The sequence below is a fragment of the Nylanderia fulva genome, unplaced genomic scaffold (assembly GCF_048542155.1).
Source record: "Nylanderia fulva isolate GAGA-0341 unplaced genomic scaffold, ASM4854215v1 Scaffold2, whole genome shotgun sequence".
Classification (NCBI taxonomy): domain Eukaryota; kingdom Metazoa; phylum Arthropoda; class Insecta; order Hymenoptera; family Formicidae; genus Nylanderia; species Nylanderia fulva.
Window position 1 is genome coordinate 160,977 of NW_028190263.1, and position 18,257 is coordinate 179,233.

General features: G+C 33.2%; 3 protein-coding genes across 5 annotated transcripts in view; 1 reads left to right on the top strand and 2 right to left on the bottom strand.

Annotated features, from left to right (window-relative positions):
• Window positions 1-1,175: 1,175 nt before the first annotated feature.
• Window positions 1,176-6,426, bottom strand: Rep (Rab escort protein). Its single transcript, XM_029321280.2, has 11 exons — window positions 6,016-6,426; window positions 5,862-5,928; window positions 5,242-5,433; window positions 4,976-5,159; window positions 4,649-4,886; window positions 4,327-4,549; window positions 3,914-4,120; window positions 3,696-3,820; window positions 3,444-3,607; window positions 3,180-3,350; window positions 1,176-2,392 (listed from the first exon to the last, which is right to left on the bottom strand). The coding sequence occupies exons 1-11, from the start codon at window positions 6,062-6,064 to the stop codon at window positions 2,219-2,221; spliced, it is 1,794 nt and encodes a 597-aa protein (XP_029177113.2). The 5' UTR covers window positions 6,065-6,426; the 3' UTR covers window positions 1,176-2,218.
• A 393-nt stretch (window positions 6,427-6,819) lies between these two features.
• LOC114945181 (translation initiation factor eIF2 assembly protein) lies at window positions 6,820-9,374 on the top strand. Of its 3 annotated transcripts, none has more exons than XM_029321282.2 (7): window positions 6,820-6,897; window positions 7,002-7,216; window positions 7,305-7,412; window positions 7,746-7,968; window positions 8,093-8,215; window positions 8,299-8,558; window positions 8,667-9,374. In XM_029321282.2, exons 2-7 carry the CDS (start codon window positions 7,007-7,009, stop codon window positions 8,721-8,723), a joined length of 981 nt encoding a protein of 326 aa, XP_029177115.2. In that variant the 5' UTR covers window positions 6,820-6,897; window positions 7,002-7,006; the 3' UTR covers window positions 8,724-9,374. The 3 variants fall into 3 exon arrangements, with proteins under 3 accessions (XP_029177115.2, XP_085338340.1, XP_085338341.1); XM_085482215.1 differs by having other exon boundaries at window positions 6,831-6,897; window positions 7,007-7,216; XM_085482214.1 differs by having other exon boundaries at window positions 6,825-7,216.
• Window positions 9,369-18,257, bottom strand: part of LOC114945203 (uncharacterized) — a 71,149-nt gene continuing 62,260 nt past the window's right edge. Inside the window, exons 9-10 of the mRNA XM_029321310.2 lie at window positions 17,921-18,206; window positions 9,369-17,587 (exon numbers count right to left, since the gene is read on the bottom strand). Of these exons, the coding sequence (XP_029177143.2) occupies window positions 16,012-17,587; window positions 17,921-18,206 (1,862 nt within the window). The 3' untranslated portion in view covers window positions 9,369-16,011. The remainder of the gene's footprint in view (window positions 17,588-17,920; window positions 18,207-18,257) is intronic.

Consider the following 18,257-nt stretch of genomic DNA (forward strand, 5'->3'; position numbering starts at 1 on the left):
ATTATAAATTGACATTAAAAATGTAGGAGCAATCTATATATTGACAAAAAATAAGTTTTACAATTGTATGTGTAGTCGACAATACAAAGTGTTTCAGAAATGGTGGGTAAAATTTCAGGAGTGGATTTCTCGTGCTTAAAGAAGAAAAAAAAATTATATCAACATAGTTCCAGACCTATAACTTTTTTTCTTCTCTAAGCATGAAGAATCCATTCCTGAAATTTTGCCCACCGCTAATAAAAACACCCTGTACATTCAGTCATATAATTTTCTATTATATATATATTATATATATATATATATATAAAGTTGTTGAATATACAATTAACTCATAACAAAAAATTTGTGCATAAATAAAAGCATCTATGTTTACAAAAGCAGTACATATAGTTTTGTAAAAAAGTACTATATAATATAATGTGTAATGTAATATTGTAAACAAATGCTAGTATATTATATTATAAGCAAAGAAATTAATTTGTTAAAAACTATTTGCATGTATAACAAATATCACAATATCTTTAAAAACTTGTGTTTATGTTTATAATTAATATTTACTACATTATCAAATAGTATAAATGTTATACATGTACAATATTAAACGAAAGAGTAACAATAAATATATTTGTAAGATTTTTAGTATAAATCAATTTTTTACAACCCTATGAAAATATATAATACGAAGGAACTATATCTATAAAAATGTATATGGAGTTTTAAAATCCAAAGTGATTAATTTCAGTTTCTGTAAATTTAATTTTAATACTAGGGAGATCACGATTAAAGCTTTAATATTAAAATAAAAAACAGAATCAATCAGTTAACTTTTGAGGCTAATATATATCTCGAAAAAAATTGGATCTACACTTATGCTTAAAATCTGTAAAATAACAGTCTAAATATTTAAAAAAATAAATAAATAAAATGCTCTTTCTCACAGCCACGATTTTTTTACTTTTAATAAAGAAAAAAATAAACTGCGACATATTAAATATAGTTATACTATAAAATTTTACATTTTTATATATATATATATATATATATATATATATATGTGTGTGTGTGTTACAGAAAAGTTAAAATAAATAAACCATTAAGTACTTCCTCACAAAATTAAATTATAGGATATATAAATAAATAGACTAAGATAATTGTCGAAAAATAAGTACTAAAAACCATTTTAAATTACATCTTATTTAAGTCACAAACACGTTGGACGAGTACAACCACGTTATAAACCAATTAAATTCGATAAAATAATCGATGCTGTTCTTTTTTTTCGTTCATAAAATCATTGAAAAAATTATTTATTACAACATAATGTATTAAAAAAAATTGTGCACTAAATTATTAACAATTATTCATTTCAACCGAATGTAGATTGCGCACTTTTTATTACAGATATATCAACAAATGACAAGTGCATTGAAGATAACATATCCATTTATGTATAATGCACATAATACAAACTATCAACCCCAATACATAATGACGATTATCTAAATGACTCGCGTGCACATACAATACATTATATATCAATTGCAGTGTACTATTAATATCTATTGAAGTATAAAAGCGTGACGCCATATTTTTGTATTTTTATCATTGCTGCCAATATTGTTATATGATCTATAGAGTATGCATATCTTGAATCTAATGATTACAAGCGCTATGTCTACTTAGAATGGATCTCAAAATGCATTTGAATTTTTTACGTATTGTTCAATTGTACAAAAAATTAATATATATATATATATATATATAAAACTTATAAGATATTAAACATTAAGATATGAACCTAATAACTATGTGATAAATTTATATTTATTTTGGTAAACGCATTTGTGCTCTCCTAACGAGTCTGTGTCCTTGCAAAAGCATAATACTACCTGCTCATATTTAAAATGTAAATTCGAAAATATCTATATTGACGTGAGATAAATCGGAAACACGTAATTTGACGATAAAAATATTTTAAATAGACGAAAAGTAACGTGTATAAATAACTCAAAATAAGATTGATATCGTGAAATTTCTCTTCGTTATTACTGTCTCGCATAGTATCTCATGATTGTAATTTTTCGTTTTTTTTTTTAAATATGTTTAATTTTATATTTTTATACGGAAATGCAATAACGATAAAGATAAAAGACACTAAAGGCGGAAAAGCCTTATTTTCTCTTCGATATTGGAGACGCAAAAGCATTGTATAATTTATTCATTCTTCTTTTTCAGCTTTTTCAACGTCTTGTTTTTCTTCACCCTCTGCAGGTTCACCACCCTCGAATTTTGGACCTGGTGTTTCATCACCTTCCAAAACAATTTCCTCTGGATCAGGTGCACGCGGTAAGAAATCTTCATCTGGGTACATAGATTCAAAAATACTCTTGGCCTGGAAGTAGAAAACAAATTTAAAAAATATATTTAATATAATTTTAAATAATAAAAGTATATAATTTATTATATATATTAATTAAACTATCGAAACTATATAAAATATATATGTATATATGCTATAATTATGCCTACAGGAAGAAAACATTTAAATTATTAGATGTATTTTTATATAAATAAAGTTATTTTATTATATTATATATGTGAAATTATTATATTATATATTGCATAAGGTCTTATTATTAATAACAATAAAATATTAAATTTCGTTCGCCAGGAATGAAATACTAAGGTAGTAGATATTAAACTGACTACACTGGCTGTCTATTAGATTTGTTAAACTATATTTATTGACGTTTCGACCATACGGGCTGTGGTCCTTTTCAAAATTACAATAGAAGCATTAATGAGTTACTGCATATCATTATTGACATTTAAAAGTACGCTCCGGTGAGACTTAACTTAAGATCGGATGGTAAATTAACTGCGTTTCACTTGTGTCATCTTGTCACGACTGAGCACACTATACAGTATAGTGTGCTCAGTCGTGACAAGATGACACAAGTGAAACGCAGTTAATTTACCATTCGATCTTAAGTTAAGTCTCACCGGAGCGTACTTTTAAATGTCAATAATGATATGCAGTAACTCATTAATGCTTCTATTGTAATTTTGAAAAGGACCACAGCCCGTATGGTCGAAACGTCAATAAATATAGTTTAACAAATCTAATAGACAGCCAGTGTAGTCAGTTTAATATCTACTATCTTATTATTAATATATACCTGATTCACAGCAAAATCGAAATCAAGTTCAAGGTCTGGTCCAGAACATAAGTGTATGTTGCTCGGTGCAGAGTCGCTTAATTTAATATCGCTTGCAGGTAAATTTAGATACAAGGACCATAATATTTGAGGTAGTGGATATTCACTTTCTTCCTTTTCTCGTTGATCAACCTAATGTAATTAAAAAGAAACCGATTAAATATGTATGTTATAGTTTAAATCTATATAAATATATTTTTTTATTATATTATTAGCTTTTATTACCTGAAGATGTCGTTTATCAGGAGAAACCGTTTGGGTATGAGAATCAGAAAAATTACGTACAGCATTAGCTAAATCAAGTGGTTCAGCTCTCAGGAACTTAGTCACGACATATGCTAGATCTTCCTTTGCATTCTTAGTACGTTTACATGTCATATGAACCATGACTAAAAAAAGGAAGAAAAAGCACGATACAGACACAAATTCAAGATTAAATTCTAAAATAAATTCACATTTTTTAAATTTTATGCATACACAATCCTTGAGGACAAGCATTGGTAGATGGTCCCAATTCAATTAGAGTAACAGGTTCTTGTCCTTGTTCTTCTGGTGGATAGTACAAAAGAGTTAGACTTTCTTTTTCGCCTTGCATAATTGACCTGCAGCAATTAAATAATGTTTAATAAAATATATTGTGCATATAGGTATAATATATAATTTAAATTCCATAAAAAATTGTGTGTAGGAAATACCTATCGGTAATAAAAATGCCGCGTGAAATTTGATTTTCTCCCTCGGAGGCTACAATTTCTGGTGGCAAGTGTCCTTGCCCTACAACTAAATGTTCCAAAGCTAATCGCTGTTTTCCAGTAATAATAGCTTTGCATTTATCCTCATTAACTATCACGCCATCTAATTGTCTTTTTAAACAATAAACTCCGCCAAAGACTGCACATAGTCTAGAAAAAAAATGCAGAAAGGTTTATTTTTACACTGTAATCAATTATTTAAAAAAAGGTTTGACATATTAGTTGCTTTCCATTTACATCAAAACTCAGATAAATCTCACATCTGTCTTTTTTCAACTCCAATTTAAAGAAAGAGAGAAGTGAGATTTATCTGAGTTTTTATGTAAATGGAAAGCAACTATTCTTGCAAAATGTACCTGCAAAAGCATTGAGGCAGCTCCCCACTTCCATACATAGGCCATAAGAAGGGTGTATTTCCATAACGTCCAAGACTGTTGAGAAAATGTTTTGTACGATCAACACCATCTCTACATGAAGTTTTGTCTGTCGCCATTGCGATAGCTTGTACAACATAATGCTGTACTATAGGCGTAAGATTTTTCGTATTAAGATACTCTAAGAATGTTTTATCACGGAAACCTAAACAGTAAATGAGATAATTAGATTCAAACTAAATCAGAAATGAATTATTATGATTAATTAAGTCAAGAAACTACTTAATATCTTCACATTACATACCATCAAACTCTGGACTATCGGCACCTTGTTCCATACAAGATGTCAGAAGTTGCATCAACATTCTCTTCTCGACCACGCTGACAGTTTTATTCGCAAATACATCAGCTCGAGAGCAAGGGACTTGCGTAAGTTTACCGTCCATATAAGTAGCAACTCTAGAAACTGCACGAAATTCGGCATAACGTGCAATGTTGCTAGAAATTAATAGTTCTACTAATTCACCACGGGCGAATAATAGCTGTAATAAGAATCGCATATTATGAATTATACTGAAAATAAATTTGTACATGTATGTATTTCCTTTTGTTACAGATATAATAATTTTACTTTAGGTGCCAGATCAATATTAAATCTTCTATATTCTTTTTTTATACGGTCTATGCTCCATTGTTTCACATTTTCCTTCTTGTCAGCCTTATCTTGATCAGTCTTTTCACTTTCGGCTGCAGCACTATCTCCAGAACTCTCAGTTTGGGTATCTTTCGAGGAAACATCAGGTAAATCTGCATCACTATACAGAAATGGGAAAAAACTAGTTAGAATATATAAAATATTTAAAAATCATTAATAATTAATATATGATTACTTCTTACTTGAAAATATACCACGTTTCTCCAATATTCTCGACCATAGAATATTGATCACTAGCCTTTAAAAATTTTTCACCAGCTTTCAAATCAACATTTGTATTTCTAATGTTATTCTTAGCTGTTTTTAAATCTTCTATCCATTTTTGTAAGCCATCAAAATTAAATGTAGCCCAAAGACCTCCATAATATTCATTGCTAAATTAAAGAATATGACATATAATTATTACATTTTGTTATCTTAATTTATAAATGCCTTATCATATTATTCCAAGGAATGTGTACACATCTCTTTATCTTGAACAGCAAAATAATAAAAAAATTCAAGATTAAGATAAAGATTTTTTCTTTTTTCTCAAAAAAAAAAAAATATATATATATATATATATAATTTTTGTATATATGTGCACATATATTTCTTTTTTGTATCAGCTATAATTAATACGCAATTAGTAAGATATCAATGTGGCACAATTATTACACACAATTTTGACATTTCTCGATCTTTAACGAGACTAAATATATTAATCGTATTTGCAATTACATGCAGGAGGTATACGCGGGATCTTCGACGATTAACGTCGCGGAAAAGGATGGAAAACAATAAATGCCGGTTGGACGAGTACCTGTCAAGGTGCAGAACCTTCTTGCCGATCCTGCTTGCCGCCGCGGCGACGATGGACTCGGTCATACCTGTCGGGAATCATGATAGCGAGAGTGATTACTGGTGAGCAAAAAATACGGGACGGTTCTCTCTCGCGTATTGATAAAAATCAATACCTGTTCCTACGACGACCACGTCGTATTCGGTCGGCAGGTCGTCCTCCATGGCCGTCTTCTTCCCCGAAGCCGATCGAATTCACGGGCGATAAATCGTCTACGAGGAGATATAACTCGACTATAATTGCTACGAGACGGAGAGATGGTGGGGTCGATCAATTCATCATCCTCGGCGGTCGCCGATAACCCACGAAATTCCCGCAAAAGAAGCCCCACCCTACGCGCAAACTTTCACTGGCTCGCAACTCACGGGCCTTTCACCCCTTTTTGTTCCGAGTTTGACAGAACGGTGCAATACGCCACTTACGCCAGGCAGTGACAGGAGGGAGGGGGAGGAGAGAGAGAGAGAGAGAGAGAGATCGTTAATCCGTCGTCTCCCTCTTGTGCCAGCTGCTTTGACGTTAGATGCCCGTTTTCAGCGGCACGATTTGACAGACCCGCTACTTTTGTTTAGAGATCCTTCGATCATAAATATAAATTAAATTTAATATTAATTATTAATTTAATTTGTTATTATTAATTTAATCCTTTAATTAATTGATCTCTATTTTTGTCCCCTTTCCCTAATAGTACAACATATCCGAAAGATATTCTCAGAGGATACTCAAGGATATCCAGATGACATTCGAACATCCTCAGGATGCTTTCTGAACGTCTTCGGGATATATGAATCATTCAGCGTTGACGAGTCGTTCGATCGACCAATCGGAGCAAAGAAAGCTTCGCTCCGATTGGTCGATCGAACGACTCGGAACTGTCAAAATGACACGTCTCTTTTCTAATACGATCGTGCTTCTAGTTATTTTTTAATTCATGGTTTATAAATTGTTGACAATTTCGTCCCACGTCACTCTTGTTCTTTGATTTTAATTTTCAAATTAAGTAAAAACACATCATTTTTTAATGAGAACTCTTTGTAAAACGTTCTAAATAAAGTAGGAAATTAAATAAAGTATTTGTTATTTTCTTTGTTATTGACTTTCAAGAGAAGATGGTGAGTGACTTAAAACCGGAGTGCTCCTTTTCCTGTTGGTACCCAACGTTCAAGAAAGATTCCTTGGAGGCGACGATTCTCGACGTTCCTGAAGATGTCTTGAAATATTTGGAGCACGACGCGTTTTTGCTGCCTATTGAAGCGGTGAAGTCTTTAGCAGAAGATTCCGAATGGACTGATGGTTCCCCGGTGACCGGTGAGGATGAGGTTCATTATCCTTTTCATATTGAAAAATTCGTGCAATGAATTATAATTAGACAATTATCTAAAAAATTATCTCTTTATTTTATTATAGGAAATTCAGGACCATCAACCAGCATTTCCTGAATTCAGTAAAAAAATAAAAGATGTGTTAAATGAATATGACGCTATATTCATAAAAACCAATTGGAGCTCACCTGCAGTAAGTTACTCTTTCACTGTATATTATTATCTTTTGTAATTGAATGACTTATTGTTGGAAAAATATGTAAAATTTTTTCGAATGTTTATTTTTAAAAATATGAAGAGAACTTGTATTTATATAAAAAGAAGAAAAATGCTGTATGTACAGTAAAAATCAAATTTTTTTCTAAAATTATTTAATTAATGGCACAAGTAATATATTTATAAATTTTTTATTATTATATAACCCTTTTAATAAAATATATATTTGCAATAATTATTATTTTTATAACTGCATGAATATGAATATAAATGCAGTACTCTTTTACATTTATTTATAATTATCTTGAAGGATGCAACATGGGTTGCGCCAACAAAAACTCTCAAATGTAGGACCTTGGAGGAAGTCTATTTATTGTTGAAGAGTTCTGACAGAATTGCCAAAGATTTGAATACTGTAAAATCTTTAAAAGATTGCGAGAATCCTTTGTCATTCAGCTTAGTATTGAAGCAGTGGCGAGATATCAATCCTTGCACGGAATTTCGTTGCTTTGTTGTGGACAATGAACTCATTGGTAATTTATTGACTCAAATTTTTTTCTTCAACTATTAAATTTTATTCGATATCAACTGCTCCCGCGTTTCTGCCTGTTGTTACAAAGTCAACTATTGCGATAACAAATTGCATTTTAATTGCAGCTATAAGTCAGAGAGATATATCGCAGTACCACAGTTCCAATGAGTCAGAAAAATATAATATACAGACAGACATCAAGAGCTTCTTTTTGGAGCGCATCAAAGGCAGATTTCCATTATATAATTGTAAGTAAACACTAAAATTAATAACGAGATTCAATAATTAATAATTATATAATTGTATCATTCATAGAGTTTGTCTCTTATAGATTCTTTCGATGTCGTACGACGCAAAAAGGACAATGTAAAAATAATAGATTTCGGTCCGATGAATGCATCATCTGCGAAAGGAACGCTCTTTACGTACGAGGAATTACAAAATCATATTAGTGACACACCAGAGTTTCGTTTTATTGGAGAGGATATAGGTATTCAACCAAAGCCTCCTACACACTTTTGCATTCCACAAGAGATCAGCGAGTTTTTCCAATCGAGTGATAACGTCTCATTATTGAACTTTATTCAGAGGGTAAGTTTTTGCTGAAGAAATTTTACAACCTCTTTTACTATTATTTTTAGATTTGATTTTTTAAAAATTCAATTATGACAATTCAATATTCGGTTCTCTTTACTGTAGGAGGTGGAAAACCAACGGAAAGAGCATCAAGATACTAATAGTTCGGAAAATACCTGATGTATATATAATAATAAATATTTTTCTTATATATATGAATATTAGCTGTAATTTTCTTACAGCTGTATAACTGGCTTATTCATATGTATATAAGAAATGCAAAATTTAAAAGAAACAATGTAAATATATAAATACATTCTCGATATATTTTATCTTAAAAAAAACCGAGAAATTAAGTATCTAATATAGCTAATAAGTATATAAACGATTATATATACACAATAACTAGAGATTCTATTCATTAATTTCAATATATTACAATTCTAGCCCGTTTAAGTCCTAAGTTTTGAGATCATTCGATTAATTGGAGTGTTAAGGGGAATAATCGAACTTGTTTAAATTGCTTCACTCTTATTAAATTATCAAATCTTCAAAGTATCTGTCGCACATATCTTTTGCTCTTCATTCCGCGATACGATATAAAAGAAGAAATCTTGCTTCTAAATTGCTTGAATTTATCAGTTAACTTGAGGCCGATAAGTTTCGTTTTATAACGAAATTACGATTCGAAGCTTCTCCTCGAGTTCTATAGTTACAATTAAATATATTCCAGATGAGGCGCTCACACATCTTGATGATGTGACATGAGTATATGCGTTGTTGTGTATACTTGTATATGTGAATGAATATACACCGACAAAAATATTTAAATACAGAACTTTCACTTTTATTCTGCCAGACCCTCTTCTATCATTACATTACATAAAACGATTAAAGGCTATCCTACCGCTTGAAAGAATTATCATAATATTGCAGTATTTTTTTCGAGCCATCGGCCTTTTTACCGAGCGACGTTCCTTATATAGAAAATATGTCTTGTTTATGTACAATATGCAATCCTTAATACTTCAGTTTTGAAAAAGGATCCTCGATATATGTATCTCCGGACAAGTTAATACGCTGTACAGTCATATCCACGGAGTATTTTCATCTTTCTTTCTCTCTCTCTTTCTTTCTTTCGTCCTTTACAATCTCCACAGAAATAAAATTCATAGGATAGGGCGACTACTGCTGTGTGCGATTTTACAACTTCCACCAGTGGATCACGGCACATTTCTAAAACCCGACTCTTTCATCGCAAAACGATTCTGCAGCTTTTCGCATCGCACTTTGTTATTCTGTACATTTCCGTAAAGGTAAAGTATTAAGGATAAAAAAACGCACAAATGCTTAAAGTCTAATTTTTCGTAATACAAATTTTGTAAATTTTTTAACAGTAGCAATAATGCAAAAACACATCTCTCTCAATATTATAACATAACTATACATAACTACTTAATATAATACACATAAAAGCAAAATATGTTATATATATTATATATATATATATATATATATTATATTTTAATACATTTTTGCTAGGTTTTTAGAAAAAATTTTTAAACAAAATTCTACTTTGATATGATACACAGAAAAATAATTAGAATGAATAAACTATTCTAAATTCTGGATAGATATTGCTTAAAATTTTGCTTAACAAAAGAACGATCTTTTAACACACTATAATTTAATTTGAGAGAGTTTGACGGAAAATAAATCATATTTTTTATCGCGCATTTATCTTCAAATCTGGCTATGTAACTTTGCATTTTATTCGTTTATCGTATAAAAACTATTTAATGTAAACATAAAGTTAGAAATAGAAAACTGCATTTAGTCATTAATTATAAATCAAGAATCGAAAAAAATTAATACGATGAAAAAAGTTGCGAAGTCGCTTAGCGAAATAAAGCCCTATTTACAGAGCATTCTCTTTTTTTAGCGACCAAAATACGACAGCCTGCTTCATCGTTACTTCATTACGGAAAACTTTTCCACGTCAGTCACAATTGCAATTTGTGCATCGATTTCTTGCTTAATATACACGCAAATATTAGCCGAATGGATTTTATCTAAAAGGTATCAAATGCCAAATCTAAAAAAGAATTACTTATTATAATATCTATATATTTATAAATAACTTAAACATTTTTTTTCAAAGAAAGAAGAAATACGATGTTACGACGTATGAAATAAGAATAATTTGCAACATATACATCACTGCTTTTTAAATAACAAATAGTATTAACAACTTTTTTTGTATATGAGGACTCCCGGAAAAAAAAGATATCTTCAACGAAAATCCAAGTAGCAAACCAACGTCATTAAACGTCAAAATAATGTTATTTTCATCGACGTGAAAATGACGTATGCTTGCTATCTGGGAAGTGAAGTAATTATTACATCATCAATTAATCGAGAGAAGACCGGGAAGCATGATTCCCTTTACATAAAAACCTTTCATTTTCGCAACTGAAAAATTCAGAGAAAAGTCCCTTCTCGCGAAATCTATCGTGAAGAGGCACCCTTTCGCTCTCTCTTTCTCTCTCTCGAGACACAATTGATACAATTTTTTTTCTTACAGTGCATATGTATAGCGGTGGTGTACCGTATCTAGAAATGTTCCCTTCTCGCGAAATGTGTTTATATCCTCGTCTCTTCTATTATTCGCATATTATGTATGTACACAGGAGCGCTTCTCTTCGTCACTTCGCAGATGACTGTACCCGGTCTCCGTCCGTTCGTCATTCATAATTATTAATATTTTTCGTGTCACGTTTCCTTTTTTTTAATATACTTCTCTCCCTCGGTTCTCCTCACTCTACTCTGATCGCTCAAATTGTTTCGACTGATTTGTGCTAAACGACATTACGTAGCTTAAATGAATGTACGTTTTTTGCAACGTATGGCCGTTCGCTTTTGTCTCTTCCGAGTTCTCTCTCCTCCGTTTTTCGCATATCTTTTCTTCTCCACCCCTTTAATTCGCTCGCATTAGTATTATTTATCCCTCTTGTATTTTTTTTTATTACATACGTCGCTCGTTTTAATGATACTAAAGTGACGTATAACACTCGCACATTCTCTCCCTCTCTCTTGCTTTTCTTTTTCACTCACTCGCTCTTTTTCTCTCGAATACTGGTAGGGTGTTGAGTGACAAAAACAGTAGTCTTAATAAACATACGATACAAAAACTCTTAAGTTATCGCTTAACGGCCAGTGTAAAGCGGATTATTTTATTTTATCATTTTTTTTCTTCTCTCTCTCCCTTCCTCCCTCTGTTTAAGTACCTGAAGAAGCTTAGCTTTGGAAAACCTTGCCTTAATCCCCAAATACAGGATCTGAGAAACCGTAAAATTTAGGTGACCTCATGAAAAGTGACAATTTGGCTTGAGTTTTTCCTCAGCGAGCATCGAACTCACCGAAATTGTACGGCTAAGATCCTTACTTCCCAAACGATTCTGCGTGTTCCTTCGTTCTCTCTCTCGCTTCCCTCTCAGATTTGCCTTAACAATGAAGACTACACATCCCTCTATGATAAATGCGATTGGTACGACTAAATTGGGTGGCGAAAGGCCAGACTATCACCGACGAATCGAGTGTACGCACACGCGTGTCTAGCGTGCGCGAACTAGAAGCTATATCTCTTCTTTTTTTATTTTTTTTGAGATAGTCTCATTCAAAAAATACGCATCTCTATTTGGTGTGAGACATTCGCTCGGAATTTTATACATATGCGGAGACATGTCGCTCTGACATTTCTCTGTATTTCTCTCTCTCTCTCTCTCTCTCTCTCTCTCTCTCTCTCTCTCTCCTTTCTCTCTTTCTCTTTTCTCTCTCCTCTCTAATATACAGGAAGATATATAATTCGCCTCCTTATTTTTAGCGTGAGAATAAATAGACTGAACTTTTTCTCGCTTTATACAAACGGCTTCGGTAGAAACAGATTTTCTTTCTTATTTTAGGATACGCTTTTCACGACCTGGCGAAGAAATGTATATTAAGGAGGTCGTGGAAGAAAATGCTAGATTAAAGTGAGATGCAAATGTGAATTGAGACGATCTATGGAAGAAAAAAGAACGTCTTTCCTCTAGAAATTAATTGAATTCAAATAATGTTTGTAAATTAATTTTTTCCTTTAATATTAAAAATTAAATTGTTAATTATTAGACGTTTTTCTTATCTGTAGACCAGCTCAATTATACAAGAGTTTAATTTCGGATAGAAGTACATTATATGATCGAGATCTGTCTCGCTTAACGCAACAGAAAATGCTTTTCTTCATGTCGTGAGAAGTAAAGGAAGAAAATTGAATGCATATTGATCTCTCATAACAGAATATAAATAAAATACTGGAAAATAATCTAGATACAATAAGATTTAATTAATGCAATAGAGTAAATACTTCAACAAACTTGTACCATTTTAATTATTATTGTAGCTAGTGCAGCAATTTAACATAAATACTACTCAACATATTTATTTACACATATTTAATTACAGAGAATTTTTCTTTCCGAGATCTACACTTTTAACGCTTTGAATTGTATTTAAAACGTCTTGTAAAACGTTTAAATAATTTGCAAATGTAAGAACATAAAAATTAGCCGATGTGTTTCTTTTCACACAGTTTGTGTTTTTATGCCGCAAAATTAAATTGTCGGCAAAAACCATAATGAGCTATTTTTTTTTTTTTACGTATAGACATTCAAACTTCAACGCTCTCACGAGAGAATATAAAATAAACTAAAAAGCGATTAAGTGCAGGAGGTAGATAGCTTGTTCGTCGTTTAACTACTAACTGAACGAGGAATCGTAAGGAACGTAATCTGCGATAATTATGTTCATATTTGTAGCGAAGCGATTATATATTATATAATCACAAAAAAAAATATTAGTTATTTTATTCGCAGTGTTAGCATACGTGTAGAATGTATAAATTAAGAAAAAAATAGAATACAAATAGAACATTTTATATCGATCACTGTTCACTTATATTATATACAGAGTGTGTATATGTATACACACACACACAAAATGATATAATTAAAGTCAAATTAACAAAAAAATTGCGACATTCTGTATTAGTATTATTTTACTATAAAAAATACGACCACTATAAATAATTAAAATTCTTAATAAAATTAAAATCTTTCATAATCACGGAATTTCGTAAAAGAAAAATTAGAAAGCTTTCTTTCGTCTTTTCTTTCTCTTTTTCTCTAAAGTGATCGATTGTGTGTATTGTCTGTATTTATATATATATATATATATATATATATATATATATATTGTATGTGTGTGTGTGTGTAATAGATACATGTAATAGATAAGTGTACAATTTTTGTGATCTCCTCACTTCTAAACAATATATATTTACAATTACTAAAAAAAATAGTTAAATTATCATTAAACAGAAGGAAAAAAAAAACAAATACATAGAGAGATGAGTTCAATTACAATTTACATATTCTACACGTGTGCAATGCTGTTCATTTACCATATCGATTTATTATTCGCATTTCCCTCATCCTCTTCTCGACAGAGCCTCTACTTTGGTTCATATCACGTAATGAGATACTATTCGCAGGAACAGTTATACCTCGATTACTCGAAGCTACAGTTTTTTTCTTACAACATTGAAAGAGAACAGAAAAAGAGAGACAGAACAAATTGCGACGACTTTTCTCTCTATATATATATGTTTATATATATATATGTATATTATAGATATAAAACATATATATGTAGTGCGTCGGATAAAAGTTTGGAATGGATATCAGCGCCCAATAACGCTCCTTGTTAATTATTGTAATTATTAAAACGAAACGTTGGATCAACTCATGTTCCCACGCAGCCTTTTTCACAAGCTTTTATAAGTTATAAGTTTAGAGTAAGTCCATATAGCAAAATTTGCGGCCATTCACACGAGCAATCTCACGATATAGCGTACGATAATAATACGATATAAATCATCTTCATCCGAAACAAAGTGAAGCATTTTTGTACTAAAGTGCAGCGAAATATATATATATGTATATATATATGTATATGCATATATATATATATGTATATATGTATATGTATGTAAATATATATACATGTATATATGTATATGTATGTAAATATATATACATATATATATAATATTATACCTTTTCAATGAATTATCTATGCAATGTTGTTGTGTGTTGTGTACAGTCGCTTGGATGTTTACATGTACCACACACATGACAAGGTATGGTCGGGCCGTATAACAGATAGCTATTAGAATGATCCATAAAACGTGTTATTGCCATTCCATTTTTTTTAACTTTTTTCATATGCCTCATGTTGCACTTAAATCATGAATATATATATATATATATATATATATATATATATATATATATATGTATATACATATGTATATATATTTATTTTTTTATCATTTAAACAATCCTGTTTCTTTTTCAAGGATTGCTTTGCAAGAGCAGAGCGCCGAGAATTTACACAACGACAGTTTCATTTCTATATATAAAGTTAGAGTTATACAGATTAATACAAGTAAGCATTACACGAAGTTCAAAGATGATGCATTCCAAAGGGAGACTGCACATCTTTGTTACTATGTCCTAATCTTTTATTTTTTTTCGGAAAGAGAACTTCATTATTATTTGTCTATTCAGTCTGACCACACCATGTTACAACGTGGAATAAGAGCTCTGTCATTACAGACATACTGTAGATTGAATTATATAAATTCAAGCTCTCTCTCTCTTTACTCTGCGAGGGATCTATTAACGATCGCGCATTACGGAATCTCTTATCTTCTCATTCATTATAATTTGTTTTACACTCGTCGCCCACGTTCTCGTCATAAAACTTGACTAGATTGCATCGCTAAACGGTTCTTAACGATTTAAAATCTAAGTCTGCCATACATAAATGATCTGTACCTTACAAGTCTAATATCGTTAACACCTAATGGTAGAAGGATCATCTACTGTTATATCGACGAGAACTTCTAATTAATATAAATCATATGTTTATTATTTTATATCCTTTCTCTCTCTTGCGTACATACATTTACACATGTATTCATATATGCACATACACGCGCGCTAGCACTCAAACGTAAATTCATTATTAATTTAAACTCTTGGAGAATATTTCTCTCAGCTAAACACCTGCATGTAGCCGCCAAATGTTCCAAATGTTGCAAATGTGGTAAATCACGGAATTTCGCGCGTCTAAGCGCGTCTCTAGTAATATTTACAATAACTTCTTGCTCCATCATCGATATCATTCGAATTAAAATCAGATTTACTGTCCGAATCGTGAACTCTCCTTCTTGCGAGGAGAAAAGCTACATCATCATCCCGTCATCGGGCACAATTTCGCTCGCGTCGTTTCAAAAAACCATCAATGACGATACATTAGTGATATAATAACACGTCGCGGTGCTCGTACGAGCGTTCGATCGCTAGGACTACCTTCTCTTACCGGGCTGCTTCGACGACAAGCGCTTCTTCAATTTGTGATCCGTTGACTTGACCGTCGTTGTCGTCGTCTTCTTCTTCGGCCGCTCCGGCGAGCCGTTGCAACACGCACAGCCCTTCTTCACGTGGCCGCGCAGACTGGATCTTCTAGCACGACAATCCGCAGGCTCCATCAGCACGATGTTACCGGCCTCGTCCTCGGACGCCTCCGACGCTTTGTCGCTCGACACCACCATCGACTCGGTCATCGCAATCGATTCCGCTTTGGGGAGTCGCTTAGGAAGCGCCGCCATCGCCGTCGTCGCTTTGTGATCGGTACGACTCAGCACTACCCTCGCGTTCACCTGCAGCTTGTCCTTCTTCACGTAGCAATGACGATCGACCGACAAGGATTTTAATGTCTGTACACTGTCTTCCAAGCCATTGCTCAACGCAACGTTGTCCTCCGGTTGGCTGCTGATCGACTCGCTGATGCTCGAGTCCTCGTCGTCGCTGCTCGACCTCGTGCGCTCGGACATCGGACTCTCCCAGGCCATGTAAGAGTCCATGCGTATCTTAGACGACGGCATGCGCTTCTTGTTGGCGTACGTGTATTTGTGCGTGGCCAGCAACGGTCCGGCGGCCAAAGGTGATAACGGTGAAGGTATAGTGTGGTGATCCGCGGTGTTGCCGCTGAGTAGAGTTAGACTCTCGTCACCCGAACTCGCCGCTGAAGTATTGTTGACGTTGATGCTGGGTGGCAGCGATTCCGAGTCGAGATCAATGTCCAGTTTCATGTTGGATGGTATACTGGATACGCTACTAGGTGTACCTTCCTTGGAACCACTCCTTGAAATTAGTTTGATGCGATGATGACCGCTCATGTCTTTCGACGAATCGTTCTCCAACGAGCCGAGATTCGCCGGCGATAGCCTAGAGACGTCCGAGTTGCTATTCGACGCTTCATCCTGACTTAGATTATCCAAGGTTAGTCGCATGTGTTTCGTCGGGACCCCCAGATGTAGGTCCTCCTTCTCTCGTTTGCCCCTCTTCAACGAATCCTTCAAAGTTCTCGCGCGCTGACTCGTGCTCCTTTTACACTCGTTCGATTTGAAATCGCTGGTCGGACTAGCGTCCCTGCTGCCGCTCGACGAGTCCAGCGACCGGAAGTACGAACTATTGTATGGCTTCATGCCCAAAGACTGGCTGCAGGATGCGTCCTGCGAGGAATGATCGTACGACGGTGAGTGATTCGTGTCAAATAGCAAATCCGCCTCGGGAAATAGATCGCTCGTACTGGGTTCGTCGACACCCAGGTCCTCGCACTCTTCCGACAAGCTCTTCTGCAATTTAAGTTCGCGCTCGTACGCCGCGGCTTTCCTCTCTATCCTCTGTTGCATCAACTCGCGGTCCAATCTAGGAATCAGTTGCGACTTCATCAGGTTGCTCTTATTGGAATACGGAATGTCTAGGGTATGATTCATGAAGTACTTCTTCGTGTTCGATGGGTAGATCTGCCCGCTCGCCATCTCGATGCCTTGGCCCTTGTTGATGATCTGCAGCACACTCTCCGAGTTGTCGTTGTCCCTGAAATCGAAAATATCCATTCGATTCTCTCTCTTTCACACATTTTCAATTAATCTATTCATTGTAGAGTTTACATCATTTTGAATATTACTTTAAATTAGTCTTAACTGTTAATAAAGCAAATATTAAAAGAAAAGAATATGTCGAGAGTGTCTTTCAAATTTTTCAAAATTTGTTAGAATTTTTTAAGTTTGACAGAGACAATAAAATTATATAAAAATTAATTAAATAACAAATTATATAAAAATAATATATTCAAAATAAAATAAAAAATATTTATATTGAAATCAATTCTTTGCGATACATTTTTTTGGATATGATTAAAATTATTACCTAGAATACGCTTTCAAGGAATCATTGCTCAGTGTATTCATTGACGCAGGAACGTATCTCCATGGCGTGTCGGGTGAAATCTTTCCTTCCGATTCCCAGGCTTCCTGTAAGCGTGCGTTTTCGTATAACAGTCCGTTCCCGACCTTGCAGGATCCGTCGATTGTTTCGGTGGACTGTTGCATAGACGACTCTTGACTGTCCGAACTGCTCGGTCCACCGGTCACCAAGAATTGCGTCGTGCTGTCGATGACGCTCGATTGCTTGTTCGTGGAAGTAATAGAAGACTCTATAACAAGAATAGTTTATGAAAAAAATTAATGCATTTATATATGTACAC